The sequence below is a fragment of the Chelonoidis abingdonii genome, chromosome 1 (assembly GCF_003597395.2).
Source record: "Chelonoidis abingdonii isolate Lonesome George chromosome 1, CheloAbing_2.0, whole genome shotgun sequence".
NCBI lineage: Eukaryota > Metazoa > Chordata > Testudines > Testudinidae > Chelonoidis > Chelonoidis abingdonii.
In genome coordinates, this window is record NC_133769.1 from 87,834,232 (window position 1) to 87,851,151 (window position 16,920).

The 16,920-nt window shown below is 46.7% G+C and overlaps 1 protein-coding gene across 1 annotated transcript in view; it reads right to left on the bottom strand.

The window, feature by feature from the left end:
- Positions 1 to 7,463: 7,463 nt before the first annotated feature.
- NDUFA12 (NADH:ubiquinone oxidoreductase subunit A12) overlaps positions 7,464 to 16,920 on the bottom strand; it is a 49,947-nt gene continuing 40,490 nt past the window's right edge. The window contains exon 4 of the mRNA XM_032772487.2: positions 7,464 to 7,740. Within this exon, the coding sequence (XP_032628378.1) occupies positions 7,560 to 7,740 (181 nt within the window). The 3' untranslated portion in view covers positions 7,464 to 7,559. The remainder of the gene's footprint in view (positions 7,741 to 16,920) is intronic.

Here is a 16,920-nt window from a genome sequence, read left to right on the forward strand (position 1 = left end):
GGCCCTTCCCAGCCAGCCATGTAGACTGATTGCATTCTGTCTAGTGGGCGTTACCCAGGTGTAAACACATTTGTAATAGATGCATAGACAATATTCCTAACTTCAAATACCAAAATGATACATGCATACAAATAGGATACTCAAATTCAGTAAATCATAACCTTTTCAATGATATCTCACGTGACCTATATTGCATAAAGTACATCAGTCATGCCATAATTATATCATAACAATATCTCTATGAAGAATATGGGGCACAGCATCATACTAGTTATTCAAACTTGGGCCCGCAAAGCACTATTCTACTGGTTATCCAGATTCAGAAGCCAACTCTGAATTCTAGTTTCTCATGCTGGCAGGGGCTAGCAGCATCATGAAGGTACTACAGAATTGTGGGGACAGAAGGCCCAGTGTTCGTGTGTTTTGCTCAGTGGCTGTCAGCAGGTGCTACTGGCACAGTCAAGGCAGAATCAGAAAGAACAAGGTCTGGATTATAATGGGAATGCTCAGAGGATCCAGATGAAAGGATACCAAACAATAAAAACATTCCAGTAGGACCAACATTTGTCTGGAGCATCATTGCTTCATGGAGGGAAGAACCTCTCTGGCATTCATCCCCAAGCAAGAGAGAGCTCATGCTTGTCAAGCACTGGCATTTTACTCTCAAAGGGAAAAGAATGAAGAAGCGAAACTGTTCAGTGAATTGCAAAGGTACAAACATCAATATTATAGCAACCAATGGTTCTGAAGCAGTGTTACTTCTAATTAAAAATTGCTAAGATCACATGGCACGCTCTGGCCCTCATTTTGCTGTAGGACACAAGGGAAGCACCACAAAGGCAGAGTTAATGCTGATTTTGTTGTTGTTGCCTCATTGACTTTATAAGGACGGTTAGCCTATTTGAAAAGCTACACTGTATCAACAGGCCTGTGTCTGAATGGTAAACTGCGTGAAATTTCAGCTCTGTTACATACAACCTGTGTTTTGGTGGATCACTATTAATAGTCTTGTATCTGAATGGTATACTGCGTGAAATTTCAATTCTGTTATATATAAGCTGCGTTTTGATGGATCATTATTTCTTCAACTAAAAATCTCTTGAGTTATGAAAGTATGATAACAGCATTAGTAACCTGGCCTGAAACCAATATGAAAATACATATAATGGTAAATGGAAAGAGTAAATTAGTTGAATGACCATGAAGTTGGTGCACAGAAGAATAAAATACACAGATGCTTTGGTCTAGGCATTACAGATTAATGCAAAATAGAAGTCTCTTCACATTTTTTTTTCTTTAATGCAGTTAAATATTTGTGCTAGTTTAACTTAAATAGCAGATTTTGTAGTAAAATTCTTAATACAAACTCCTTACAGAATGCACTTTAAAATTTAGCAGGTGTTTTTGAAGGCAATCTGCTTAGATTAATAATGTAATAAATTACCCTATAAAATTTGGTCATTTTATGGATGTGTAAAATGTGAAAGGCTTTTGCATAGCTTTCTTATGCAGAACTAGTGTTAAAATATTTTGGAGATACAAATAACTTGTTACGTCTATCCCTTGAAGGATTGCTCTTGCTCTGATTACCTGATTTTCTATATGCTAGGTAAGGCTATGCCTTCTTTTCAGCCAGTGAATGATAATTCTTATGTTATGATAAAGTCTCTCTTTTCTGCCTCACCAGATAGAGGAATGCCTTATGTCACTGAGGCAGTCTGAGGAGTGGTGCTGACTGGCTCTTAAATAAGGTCGTGGTTATGAAACTTTAAATGGACATGGACTGTACTTAGTCTCAACCAATGAGAGCGCTTTATAATCAATAAGGAAGTAATCAGAACTCCCTTTCTTTGGGCTGTAACACAGGAGAATCTTCATGGCCATTCCCATTACCAGCCACTGTATTGAAAAAGAACTCCTGACCACTGTCCATCTAAATCAGCGGTTCTCAAACTTTTGTACTGGTGGTCCCTTTCACACAGCAAGCCTCTGAGTGTGACCACCTCCTTATAAATTAAAAACACATTTTTTTTTTACATTTAACACTATTATAAATGCTGGAAGTGAAGCAGGGTTTGGGGGTGACAGCTTGTGACCCCAATGTAATAACCTCATGACTCTTTGTGGGGTCACAACCCCCAGTTTGAGAACCCCGGATCTAAATGAACATGTCACATGGTACGAGCTCATGTGGAAAGGTCACACGCAAGCAGCTGTCCCAGCAAGATCTCTTCTTTGGAGGCTGCTTTGGAATCTGGAGCTAGTATTTCCTCATATGTGTGAAGGAGCTACTCTCACCTCTTTGGTATACTTAGAGAGTTGGAGGATAGCAGTTTGAGGCTTGACAGTTCAGCAGACGGAAAGCTCTGGTGAGTATGTGTCTGCTGGCATTTGTTACTTTGATCTTTCCCACGTAGTTGGCTCCCCAAGGCATAAAGCCATACTTAATACATTATCTGGGTGAGTAACTGAAGTACTATTTAGAGACTTGCTCCTTCTCTTGAAATATCAGCTATCCAGGGTATTGGAGACACCTTGTTAATGTACCAGCACAAAGAGTCCCTAGCTTTGTAAGTGTTGTTTTTATCTCCCAGCCTGGTAACTGTCATTCTTTTTTATTCCAGCAGTGAGAAGCTGAGGTACAGCACAAGAGATTTCCCTATCCCCCCATTAGAATTTAGTATTAGGTACCAAAATGAACATTTCACTCTCCTGATTTCTCCTTTGAACAACTTACAGGGCCTGATTCATCTTTGTCCGATCTAAATGCCTATATTGCACCTCTTAGTGTAGCACCTGAGCCCCCCGGGAACACTCCTCTGAGCCAGAGAAGTACTAGTATCCCCCATCTCACAGAGGAGGAATTGAGGCACAGGCTTCAATGTGACTTGCCAAGATCACACATGAAGCAGCAGGGAACTGAGCCGACACCTAGTACAATCATTTACAACAGTGCAAAATAGGTGGAGCACACTTCAGAAAATTAGAACACAAGATACAAGACAGTGAATCTTAACGCACAACACCTAAGGAACAGAATAAGCCACCTGCTTATGAAGCAGCAAGCTTTTCAGCTTACACCTGCGCTAGGACAAGCTGTTACATCACCTGTGATCTGTGTTGCAGCTCTTAACCCCGATAAAGATTTGAGCTTTTAAAAGCTCCAGTAGGACAGCAAAAAGCAGAGCTAATTACACAAACATTTGACTCATTATAAGACACAGCACCGTTGAATATAAATGTAAAAGGCTGGGCTCATGACTTACATGTGCACAAGAAACAATCTGATCTGGAATTTACACTAAGCAACAGCACTCCAAGAGCAAGCTTAGCCTAGGAAAATTAAAACCTCACAGCCCAAATTGATGCAATGGACAATAAAAGGAGAGCACAAATATTCATACTGTAGGATGAGTGGTACTCCCTCATGGAACCAGCTGGGAGGATAATGTGCAGGAATGGTTCTGCGATTTTAGCCCTACGGCTCCTGTCAGTCTTCCTTCCATTTGGTGCCATTACCCCTCTCACAATTAATAAAAATGGTCAGAAATCTATTTGCAGTCCTGCAAACCTGTACTTTAGTATATGCTTTTGAGAGCAGGAAAGAGGGCTCAGGTTGAGGAGACATCCAGGAACACAGGGTACCCCTCATGCACACATCTTCCCCATAGTGGCTCCTTCATCTCTAGAATCCCAGTAGGGCTCTTCTGTGACCCGTTCTTCATTTTGACACCTCAAATTCATTAATACTTGCCTCAGTGTTTAGTGTTCTTTTATCTGTGACTTAAAAAAAAGGGTAAGAAGATGGCCCAAGACTCACCATATCCCACAATCCTTTGAAAGTACAAAGAATAGTGGGACTTGGGTCATGCTCCTTCAGTCCCTTGCCTGAGCTTCTAGTGACCCAGTTATTTTACTACTCTCAACAGCTGGATATGACCCAGTAGGAACTCCCTTGTCGCCCGTTTTTGGGTCATGCCGCACTAGCTGAGCAGCACCACTCTACATGGACAGTGTCTATATCCTCCTTTTCAATTAGTTTAGTTTCTTCTGAGTTTGTTATGCCTTTGGGTTTAAAATGGTTCTCTTGGTTATTCATTACAACCATCTAAGGGACCAGCTGTGGGTTAGGAGAAATGTTTCCTTTTCGGGGAGAGGAGGGTGCCAGGATATGAGATTGCTTATGCCATTTATTGAGGTAAAGTGAGTGAGGTACTATCCTTTACTGGACTAACTTCTGTTGGCGAAAGGGAAGCTTTCTAGCTCCACAGAGCTCCTGTTCAGATCTGTGAAAGGTAAATCAGTGTCGCACCTAAATGCAATGTGGAACAGATTGTTAAGCATGAGGAGTTAAAATATGTTGCAGGAAACCATTAAAAATGAAGGGGGCAATTAACACCTCTGCAGTCATAGAACATAGAGTTAGTGAGTTACAAATTGTTGTAATCAGACATAAAATCAGTGTCTTTACTGAGTCCACAATTTTGTGTCTAGCAGTTATGAATTTAAACTCACAGGCTTGTCTTGTGAAGGTGTTGTGCAGGTTTTCTTTGAGGATGAGAACTAAGAGTTCAGATGTAGAGTGAAAAGTGTTCACTCATAGGTGATAAACACCTCTCATTTTTCTGAGAGTTCGTTCAAGAGTGTGATGATTGTGTAGTGTCACCCACATAGTTGTTGGGGCATTTGATGCACTGGATGAGGTACAACAAATTTTGTGATAAGCTTGTGTAGGATCCATGGATCTTGAAAAGTGTGTGTGTGTGTATCTATCATCATAGCAGTGGAAATACATCTAAAGATTTTGCACCCATTATGCCAAGATTTGTGCCACTTTCATAGGTGCTGACTTCCCCTTTGCCCAGTGGGTTCTGGACCCTCATCTGCCCCTGCCCTGCCCTTGCCCCACTCCAATTTTACCCCCTTCTCCAAAGTCCCTGCCCCACCCTACCTTTTCCCTCCTCAGCCCCACCTCCTTCCCCCAAGTCCCCACCTCTGCCCCTTCTTCACCTCCTCCCCTGAGCGTGCCAGGTCCCCGTCCCCCTCCCTCCCAGAAAGTTTTAAGAGGGAGTGAAAGCACTGGGAGGGAAGGGGGAGAAACGGAGATATGACACTCTCAGGGAAGGGTGGGAGCTTGGCTGCCAGTCTGTGCGGAGCCCTTGCTAATTTTTCCCCCGTAGGTGCTCCAGTCCAACATGGAGTCAGCGCCTATGGTTGCTTTGAATGCATGTCCTGGTCTGTGGGGAGCTTGTTTCTGATAATCAGCTTGGTGGGAGTGTTTGAAGGCCAAAAGAGGGTCAAGAAACACTTCTTTCAGGATGTGGTCCCCCTCACATATGGTTGTAATTGTTTGATGAGTGTGGGTTCCAGTATTGGGTGGTAGGTAACAACTAGGGGCTTATAATCAGTGATATCCTTAAACTCCTGGGTGAATTGTGGTGTGGTGTCTTGAGTTCTTTATAGTAGGTGGTGTCCAAGTTGTTGGTTTGCCTCACTGACAGTCATCACAGTTGAGAACTATGATGGCAGCCTTTTCGTCTGCTGATTTGATCACTATTTGGTGGTTGGATTTTTGGGACTGTATAGCTGTCCCCTCAGTGGTGGATGCCTGTTAAGGATTTCATAGTCCATCTTAAAAAAAAAAAAAAATGAGGAGTACTTGTGGCACTTTAGAGACTAACAAATTTATTTGGGCATAAGCTTTTGTAGACTAAAATCCACTTCATCAGATGCATGCAGTGGAAAATACAGTACGAAGATATATAAACACACACACACCATCTTCAGTCCTATGACTACAAATGTGTTAACTGACCATTTCATTTTGAATATTTTCTTGCAACGTATTAACTCCTTATGCTTAAAAATCTGTTCCACCTTGCCTTTAGCTGTGATACTATGATTACCTTTCCCAGATCTGAAGAAGAGTTCTGTGGAGCTCAAAAATTTGTCTCTTTCACAAAGTTGGTCCAATAAGGGATATGAACTCACCCACCCTTGTTTCTCCCATATTTCGGGACCAACACAGCTACAACATTGCAAACAATATTCCATGTATAAGCAGACAATACCCTGGGACATCTATGTAATGACCACTAATGTATGTAGATATATTGGAACAAATTTTCACAAGCAGTCAGTAAAGGCTTAGTCCAGGCCTGCACAACTCGTAAAGCGGCGAGGGCCACATTACTCCAAAGAAAACAGCTGAGGGCCGAAACCCCCCAGCCCCGCAGAAACATCCCCCACCCCAGGACCTCCCACCCCTGGGAAACACCCCGCCCCAGCACCACCCAGCCCTGCAGAAACACACCCTCCCTCCCCAGCACTGCCCCACCAAAACAGCTGTGGGCCAAAAAGGAAGGTTGGGGGTGGGGAGGTGATACTTCATTTTAAATCAACCAGGGGCTCCCAGCTGAAGAAGAGGCTGGGAGCCCTCAGGGGCAAATTAAAGGGCCCTGGGCTCCGGCAGCTGCATGAACCCGGAGCTTTGCGGGACTGGGGCAGGGATTTAAAGGGCCCAGAGCTCCTGCCGCTGAGGGGAGCACAAGCCCTTTAAATCCCAGCCCCAACTCACTCGCTGGAGCTGCGACCGGGATTCAAAGGGCTCTAGGCTGCCTGCAGCCACGGGGAGCCCTGAGCCCTATGAATCCCAGCTGTGGCTGAGATTTAAAGAGCTCTAGGCTGCGAGCAGTGGCGGGCAGCCCAGAGCCCTTTGATTCCCCACCATGGGCCGCACAGTGAGCCTCTGTGGGCCGTATGTTGTGCAGGCCTGGCTTAGTCCAGAAATCCTGCATTGCATGCACATTTGTGGATACATACATCCAAATTACAGCCTAAGTGTCTGCATATGAAAATTTGTCCCATTAATTCAGCCCTTTCTTTCTCCTCCCGATGAACTTCCACCATATAGATTACTGTGGAAGTTTTAAAATATTTTATATTCTTACATTACATGCTATAGCATAATGTGTGTGTATACACACACGTACATATATGTAGAATACCAAAAGTATTTGTAAAGAAGAGGCTAAGATCCTTTATTGGCACTCCTTTCTCACTTGCAATATAATTATTATTGTTATTTTTTAAGAGATGGCTTCCTAGAAATGAGTCCTGGGAGCACTACTTAGGTATAGTGTTGGAAATGGTCCGTTACTACTTATCCTGCCCCATTACATTATTTGTATGTTCAGCCTCATAGGAACATTACTGTATTTCAAATCTATCTGGATATTATAAAGATGAGGCATGACTGGCCCAGCTACAGTGAGATGTAATAAATACTAGAAAAGTAAGGTTTATTTAAAAACCACAGAGAGGAAAAAAGCACATGAAGATATCTGATAAAAATATTTGAATAAAGGCAACACTGTATTCTTTACTTGTCCTCTTACCCACATTTTTTTAACACCTCCTATTTTTGTTTGTAAAAATGTTCTTCAATCCCAATAAAAATAAACTTTTACTTTTGTCAGAGGCTTTTATTTTAAACCAACCAAACAATGAAGGTACAGTTTACATTGAGAAGCCAGTTTTAGGCAAGTCAGGCTTTTCAATTATTTGTTAGCGGTTGTAGGTGGGATCCACTCCTGTATCTTTTTACGTGTTGTAGAGTAAGGGACATACTGCTCAGGAGTGCCACTCAGATTGAATTTGTGGTTCTCCCAAATGAATTTACGAGCAGCTGGTGGATGAGTAGTTGGAGGGTGTTCAGTCATGCAGTGAAGCCAACGATGCCTGAAGAGGAAAAAAAAAAAAAAAAATACTGGTTATTAAAAAGTTTCTATATGGTCTCCTATAATAAATCCTCTTCCTTATTTGAAAGTTTCTCTCTGAAGCTTCTTAATATCTGGCTTTTATTTTTAGAACTCAGGCCTTACAACTTTAATCTAGTCTAATATATTCAAAAAGGCATATTTCATGGTATTCAGCTAAAGACTCCTATCAAATAGTCAATTAGATGGATAAGGATTCATTACAGAACAACTGAGAATATACTAGATTTTAAATCCACTTTGAAATATTATGCCATGCTGCAGGAAGTGGTCATTCAGAATATATTTTTAATAAATTTGCTTTCTGTTAGTTTACCTTCTAGTTTCCCCCAGTTAAAATGCAGGACAGATTTCAGATCACAATTGGATTAGAAAGAACTGATTCCATTACATTTAAAAACCAGTGATAACTGAGGCTTTTAGAATTAAAATAACTATCTTTTGTGAGGCCATATAGTTATCTTCTGAACAGCATTTTGAAGTACCTTCTATTACAATTCATTTATCAAACTATTTTTGGAATCCTTGTTTTAATATAAATAGAAACTAAAAATAATAAATGTTTGGATGAAATAGCATTTAAAAGCAGAATTACATCAGTTTTCTTCCTTTAAATCTCTAGTTAAAACGCACCTGTGTTGTGATGCCTACAAAACTCTTGATTATGGAGATGGGGTGCAGTGTCAGCTGCTTACTCCACTGTCCATAACTGTTTCAATGTTCCCTTGTGCTCCTTTCATCTGTTGTCTCATTTCAAAATTTAGATTATAAGCTCTTTTGAGTAAAAAACATCTTTTTGTTATAGGTTTGTACATGCCTAACACAACGGGGCCCTTGCTTCTAGGCAGGCAGTACAAATAAAAAACCAGAAGTTTTGTATTTGGAGGAGATTTTACAGGGCTCAAATAATATCAAAAGACTGTGTACAGACTACTGTACCTGCATAACGGTTTACACTGCCATTTACAAAGCCTTCTTTATTTTTCAAGTACAGTAATAGGTAGTTTCGAGGAAAGAGGACAATGATTTGACGTAAACACAACCTTTCCACATAAATGCTTGCTGACTGCACAAAATGATTAATGTAAAAAGTCGACTTACTGTACAGTAACGGATGTTCTTTGAGATGTGTAGTCTATATACATATTCCACAGGTGGAGATCACATTGTCCAGTGCACATAGAGAGAACTTTCTAGTTAGCAGTGCCTGTGGGGGCAGCACATGAGACCATTGCTCCCTCCTGCTCTCAGTGAGAGAGTAAAGGCCTGAACCAGGGGCTCAAAGTGACTTCTAACTAGCCTGCCATGGAGGTAGGGAAATACCTGGGCACCTGTCCTTCTAAGGTAGGCTGCCACTGCTGCCAGGCATTTCAAAAAATATTCTGGGTGCTGCTGAGAGCCCAAACAGCAATGCCTGGTACTGGTAATGATAATCTTTTATTGCAAATCTCAGGAAGTGCTTGTGTAAAGAACTCTCGTGAGATGGGTCCCCAAATAGGGACAGGAGAGGAACTGAATTGTGTAGCCTCTCTCTACAGTGTCCAATGTTAAACCGTCTGAAGTGATGCTGGACCAAACACGGTGTAAATGCACCAGATGGTTGTCAAAAAGAGGGGGAGGCCAGGGATGGGTAGAGAGTGGTATGCTGTCCTGGAGCATGGAGTCAAATCTGCTGCCTTAACACAGAGGAGGGACAGTGGGATGTGGTGGATACTTCTGAGGGATTTTTCCTTGAAGTCTTCTGCCTTTTGGCATACTCAGGGGGTCTATAGTGATAGCAGTGGGCGTGCCTGTAAAACTGTTGAGACCTGAAGTGCTGTCTCTTGATGGCTGGAGTATAGACTCCCAAGGATCTGAGTATGGCCCTACAGTCTTTAAGCAACCTCATATCTCACCTGTCCAGTCAAAAAGCAACCTTCAAGGGCAGGTCCTTGCTTGTGGTCTGTGCCTCCCTCATAATTGCCTAGAACACCTATGACGAAAGCTATCATCAAATGCAACTGTCATTGCCCAGGAAGCTGTCTCCCTAGCAGTGGTGATACTGAGGGTACCAAGGTTTCCTGAAGGTGAAAATGGAGCCAGGAATCTGGATAGTGGCATTGGCAATAGTGCAAGGACCCCGGAAGGGACCAGGAGGCCTCCATATGTATGCAGGGGGAGACTTGGACCCTGGGCCATGGAGGTGGGCAGAGGCTGTGTCCTGCTTGTTCTATTGTCAGTGCCTTGCAAAGTGGAGCTGGCACCAGTGATGCCAGTATGGCTGATACAGTATTAGGTGAGACCTGCAGGATGTCTGGGTCATCTCAGGTCATGGTGGCTCCTGTGCTTAGAGAGCTTCTTCTCAGCTTTGAAGCACCTTTGGTATAGGACAATCTCGTGATTAACATCCAAACTTAGGGAAGGTACTCTGTGCTTCTTCTCTCCTGAGGACTTCGGCTCAGTGTCTGGCTGGTCCCAGTGTTTCCTCGGTACGGAGGTAGAATCAAAGGGTGTCTTGGGCCATTTCAAAGAAGCCTCAGGTGAGATCTTGAATCTGAGAAGATGAATCTGGATGCATGAACTGCTCCAGCAGAAAGGGCCTCAAGTGAGATTCCCTTGAACTCTGGGTCCACTTTAAAAAGGATCTGCAGATTTTGCACTGGTTCAAAATCTATGTCCCTCATTGAGGCAGAAGAGACACCTTGTGTGGCTGTCGTGGAGAGACATAACAGACTCACAAGATGGGCAGTGCTCTAAGCCTGGGGACTTGTGGTCTGCCATGAAGAATTGAAGATGATTCCAGTTCTGTAGATGAACAGGGGTCTTGACAGTCCCCAAAAGACTAACTCACACGGCCAATTAAAAGAGGCAAGTGGATCTAAATGGAGCTGCTCCGACACACACCATCATGGCAAAGTAGTACTGAAGGCAGGGGTGGTGGTTCTGCCTTTTATAGCATTATGAGCACATGAGGGATTGAAGAGCACGTGCACTGCCCCCACAGGCACTGCTAAAAGACGGTTACTCACCTTTGTAACTGTTGTTCTTTGAGATGTGTTGCTCATATCCATTCCAGTTAGGTGCGTGCGCGCCGCGTGCACGTTCATCGGAGAAACTTTTACCCTAACAACACTCGGCGGGTCAGCTGGGCGCCCCCTGGAGTGGCGCTGTATATATACCCCAGCTGACCCGGCCACCCTTCAGTTCCTTCTTGCTGGCTACTCCGACAGTGGGGAAGGAGGGGTGTGTACATGGCTGTTGTGCTGTCCGTGAACACAGAAACACAATGGCGGTGAGATGCTGCTGCGAAATGCCTTGACAGGCTAGGCGGACGGCTGCTCACACTCGCGGACGTTTATATGGAGCTGAGCTCCTGGGCTGACCAAAGGCCCTGGGTACGCAGGCGACCTAGATGGCCCCCCTACCAAGGGATGACGCGTCTGTCGTCAAGGTCAGCGACGGCTGCTGTGGTTTGAAATGTCATTCCCGCGCATACCAGGGACAGATTCAGCACCAATCCGAGGAGTGCGGGAGGGGGCTCTAGGAACCTGACCGGACGTCCATAAGGGTCCCTGCTCGGGCGGCAAGACCGAATGGTAGCCAGCGTTGAAAGGGCCGCATGCGGAGCCTTGGCGTACTCGTGGTGACATAAGTGCATGTCGGCATATGCCCAGCAGGCCTTAGGCAGGTGCGAGCTGAGGTGAGTGGGGAGGCCTGGCAGGCTCCGGATGATCGAGGCGACTCGTTTGAAGCGGGCCTGGGCAAGTAAGCCCTGGCGAGCGTGGAGTCCAGGGTTGCCCTCCTATGAAGTCCAGGTCATTTGAGATAGGGACGCAGGTGGATTTCGTCCATGTTGAGGAGCTAGTCCCAACCGGGGAGAAGAGGGGCCGTGATATACGCTGACATTGCTGATGGACCTTGAGTCTGAGAGGTCCTTTGATGAGCAGTCGTCACAGATACGAACACATGTATCGTGCTGCCTGCGAGGTGTTTGCGGCGACGAACTGCATGCACTTGTAAACACCCTCGGGGCCGTGGAGAGGCCAAGGGAAGGACTGCGAACTGGAAGTGCTGGTGGTGATCGTAAACCGAAGGTACTTTTCTGTGCGGTGGAAAAGATGGCCAATGTGGAAGTACGCATCATTCATGTCGAGGGCGGCTCCAGTCTCCAGGATCAAAAGACGGGATAATAGTTCCCAGGAGGACCATGCGGAACTTCAACCTTAAGCAGCATATTTGAGCCCCCGCAGCGCTCTAGAAATTAGGCCGAGGCCTCCCTTGGACTTGGAATTAGAAACTAGGGGGAGTAAAACCCTTCCCTCTCTCCCGGCTATTCGGAACCTCCTCTAGTGGCGTTCCCTGCGGCAAGGAGAGAACATGCACCTCTTGCAAGAGGATTTGCTCGTGAGGGGGTCGCCTTGAAGAGGGACCGGGATGGGGGCGGGAAGGTGGGATGAAGCAAATTTGGAGGTGGTATCCTTGCTTCACCCCGTTGTGCGCAGCATCCCAAAGGTCTGAAGTAGCTGGGACCCGCCGGGAGGAGTAGGAAAGGCGGTCAAGAGGAGGGAGAAGGATCCTGTCTGAGGCTGCGTACGCGTCCGCCTGGCGCACTTTCAAAAAGTTAGCCTTAGGTTTCCTGGCGGATCCTTTAGAGGGCCCTTGGCCTGCCCCCTTGGGGGCCGGATTGGGCGCCTCCGCGGCACCCCGCCCGCGCCTCCCAAGTGAGGTCCTGCCTGTTCTGTGGTGGAAAATACAGGCGGTGGGGTTGGGGCGTAAAGGGTCTACGCGTGGGTCACGGGGGTATGCATGGCCCAACACCTCATGATGACTCTAGTTGTCCTCAGGCTCTGCAACAAGGATTAGTCTTCTCTGAGAACAACCCTTGCCCTCAAGGGTAAGTCCTGGATAGTGTATTGAAGCTCCGGAGGTATGTTGTTAGAGACCTGGAGCCAGGAGATACGCCTCATGGTGATGCCAGAGGCCAAAGTCCTGGCAGCCGAGTCGGCCGCGTCTAGGGAGGCCTGGAGAGAGGTCCTGGCCACTTTTTTGCCTTCCTCTATGAACGCCGTAAATTCTTGGCGTGAGTCAGGGGGTAGCAGCTCGGTGAACCTACCCACCTCCGCCCAGGTGTTATAATTATATCAGCGCAACAGAGCCTGCTGGTTGGCCACCCAGAGCTGTAGGGTACCCGCTGAATATACTTTGCGCCCCAGGAGGTCCATTCGCCTAGCCTCCTTAGACTTTGGGGAAGGCGCCTGCTGACCATGGTGCTCCCTTTCGTTGACCGACTGGACAACTAATGAGGAGGGGGGAGGGTGAACATACAAGTACTCATACCCCCGAGAGGGTACCATGTACTCTCTCTCGACCCCCTTCGCCGTTAGTGGAATGGAGACTGGAGACTGCCAGAGAGTGTCGGCAGTGGCCTGGATGGTTTTAATGAATGGCAGTGCCACCCGGGTCGGGGCTTCCGCGGCCAGGATGCTCACAACAGGATCCTCGACCTCCGGGACTTTCTCCACCGGGAGGTTGATATTAAGAGCCACCCTTCGAAGGAGGTCCTGATGGGCCCTAAGGTCTATCGGCGGAGGCCCTGAAGAAGAGGTCCCCGCCACAGCCTCATCCGGGGAAGAGGAGGAAGATACCCCGGGAATGAGGGGGTCCTGGATAGCCCCATGCTCCTGAGGTAGTTCCTGCTCCAGCTGTCCTGGGGAGTCCGGAGGATGGGTGACGTACTCTTCCGACTCGTCCGCAGGGGGGCAGGAGATGGTGGCCTCTGGTGCCCGATGTTCCGAGGCAGCAGAGTGGGCCTGGATTAGGGGAGCACCCTGGGCTTGATGGTACGCCCAGGGTGTCCAAAAGGACCACTGTTGAGGCCCAGCGTCCTGAGGATGTGCGTCCTGAAAGACCCCCGTGGGCACCTCCGTGTCCTGGTCCCGGTCGTAGTAGCTGTCTGCCTGTGAGGAGACGGACGACTGTCTGGATGGCCACGGAGGAGCAGAAAACCCCGGTGCTGAAGTGCCAACTGATCTTGCACCTCGGGACCGTGGAGACCAGTGCCAGTACGCAGTGCGGTACTGAGAGCGAGACCGGGACCTGCGACCGGCCTAGTGCCAGGAGGCCGACCGGGATCTCGAGCCCCTATGGCGAGATCTGCTCCGGGAGGAACGGTGTCTGTGACGGTGCCGGGAGCTGGAGAGGTACCGTGAGTAGCGGGATGGGGAGTGAGAGACCGACCGGTGCCTTGAGGTTGATCGGCGCTGCGGGGAGCGGTGCCGGGATTGAGAGCAGTGCCAGGAGCGGGAGCAACGTCTCGATCTGGAGCATCCACGGGATCGTGACCTTGTGCGGTGCCGGTCCGCCAAGCTGACAGACGACAGTCTGGCCAGGAACGGCTTGCCCATGGAAAGTGGTACCCGTACTGGCGGTGCCGGGGGTAAGGGCGGTGCCGGATCGGTCATGGCGATCAAGTCTCTCGCCGCAGAGAACGTCTCTGGAGTTGACGGCAAAGTGAGCTCTACCACGGCGGGTGCCGGGGAGCTTCTAGGTGCCGGACTCGACGGCCCTCGCAGGGCTGGAGTCGACAGTGCCAGTTTAGGCGGTGCTGCGGCAGGTGTTGGTGCCAGGCGGTCTGACTTAGGCGCTGTGTCTGGCTGCGACGCGGGTGTTGTCGAGCCTGTCTGAGGTTTCGCAGTCTTCGACCTCGGGGAGAGGGAGCGGCGCGGAGTTGAACTTCGGTGCGGCTGCCGGCCAGTGCCGGGAAGCTTAGGCGTACCGATGGTGCCCGGTACCGTAGGGTGGCCTTGCGTCAACTGCTTGGCTCGTGCTCGGTGCCGAAGCGTGAGGGCGCTAGCGCCAGCGTTCCGTAGGGAGCGCCTAAACCTAATGTCCGCTCCTTTTGGTTTCGCGGACTTTGAACGAGCCTTGCAAATGGCATTAGAGGACAAGTGGATCCCTGAGGGCACTCAGACAGGATGTCGTGGCGATCTCCTGTCGGCATGCGGCCTCGGCAGGCCGCCCATTGCTTGAGACCTCGGTGAGCCAGGCGTGAGTCGCACAGCACCAGGGTGCGGGGCAGGGTTTCTCCCCCAAGCCCCGCCGATTCACTTATAACTAACAACTACAACTATAACTATAACTAATCTAACTATATAAGAACAAACCACTAGAACTATGGTTAGAAAACGAGAATAAGAACTATGAGTAGTCAGGGAAGGTGGAGGTCAGCTAAGCCGCACTCCACTGTTCCAACGACCAACACGGGTGGTAAGAAGGAACTGAAGGGTGGCCAGGTCGGCTGGGGTATATATGCAGTGCCATGGCGGCGCCATTCCAGGGGGCACCCAGCCCACCCGCCGAGTGTTGCTAGGGTAAAAGTTTCTCCGACAAACGTGCACGCGGCGCGCATGCACCTAACTGGAATGGATATGAGCCATCACTCGAAGAAGAACTTGAAAGTTCTCAGATGTGTGCACACTGGACACATGATCACTAGCTGTGGAATATGTATATGATTCTCATTCAAAGAAAAATTATAGTTGAGTAACTATGAAGTTATTAGCATTTATCCCTGGGCCTGACCTATAAAACCAAGCCTCCTCTGTGCAAATTACGTTAATCTAAGCAAGTGAAAAATTTTCAGCAGTAACCTACTGGAAAAAGAAGTGTATAAAAATTTGTTTTTTATTCTGTCCCTATTCCTGTCCCCAAAAATCTTTAATTCTGAACATATATTTTCATACTGAATTTTGTCATAATTGTACATATTACATTTAGTATTATCAGTCATGCCGGCAAGCTTTCTGATGTGGAATTAATGAGATTTTTGCCAGGCAGCTGTCACTTGACCTAAATATGAAATGTCTTCTGTTCCAGTTGTTCAAAAAGCTACAGATCTCTGTCACACTACTAATACTTAGCAGTCAAACCTGAGTCTCTGCCATTTCTCTTTATGCAGCATCACAAAAAGGATCAAACAAGGAGGGAATGGAAAAAGTAATATTTATATAATTGAGTTCATCCCCCTGTAGGGATTTGCAGCTTTGGGGCATGCTTCTCAGCTAAGAGACTCTTTTCAGCCAAATTGCTCTTAGGACTTTATTTTAAATACATTGGCTCTCTCTTTAATATGAGATATTAAAATCTATTTTTTTAGCAAAATTGGTTAAACTTATCTAAAATGTCAGAGTCATACTCTTAACTAAAAGAGTCCAAATTGAGATTAAAAATTGCAATATGAATAAATGTTGGCTGGAATTTGATTGGAAAATTCTTTAAATTTCTAGTAAAGGTACAGTAAACAGTGCCCTCATTTCTAAATGCCCTTGCTAATGGAATAAAAATAAAATTCATCTTCCCTCCAGTTTTGTAACAAGATGTTAAACAAGGGCAAGTAATAGCCTATTTTAAATATAGATAATGGCTCCTAAGGGAAAACCATCCACTTGAAAGTTATACTTCTGACAAAGTCCTGTATGCTCTAAAGTTAACTGATACCTATTATTACTACAACAACCAGAGAAAAATTCTTTTTTTCGTTTGTGAATTTGATATGGCTACTGCCAGGCTCTGGGTTCAAGGCAGTCAGGCTTGGTGGTTAGAGCTGTACTCAAGAATAGGTATAGGGGTTTAAGCTGACTGTAAAGTCGGGACTGGGCTGAGCGCTGTGTGGAAACTGAGGTCAGAGAGAGGCCATGAGTCAGAACCGAGATCACAACCCATAGACAAGCCAAATCAGGATTACAGTCAGAATCCAAATGCACATCAAAGATCAAAGTTGTGTGGGAGTCAGTCTGAGTGGTCAGCAGCAGGGTGAAGGGCTACAGCAGATTAATAACAGAACAGGGCTGGTGCATGGTCTGAGTATGGAATGGGCAAGACTGAATAAGTTTTGGGCAAGAACTGGATCAAGGGCGGGTTGGAAGCCTAGGAAGTTTAACATTACGAGTCAGCAAGAGGGTTCCTAGCTAAAAAGTGCTGTTGCACAGACTAACTTGCAGCTCTGGTGAGGTCAGAGAAATACCAGTGCTGGGGATCATCTAACCCAGGCCCTGCCCGGGGATAGCTGCTGCATGCCAGAGAGATGAGTCACTGCAGGCTCTGTTGGAGGGCAAGTCATGGAAGCTACCTGTTGAAGTTCCAGGAGAATGGGCGGGCACAAGCC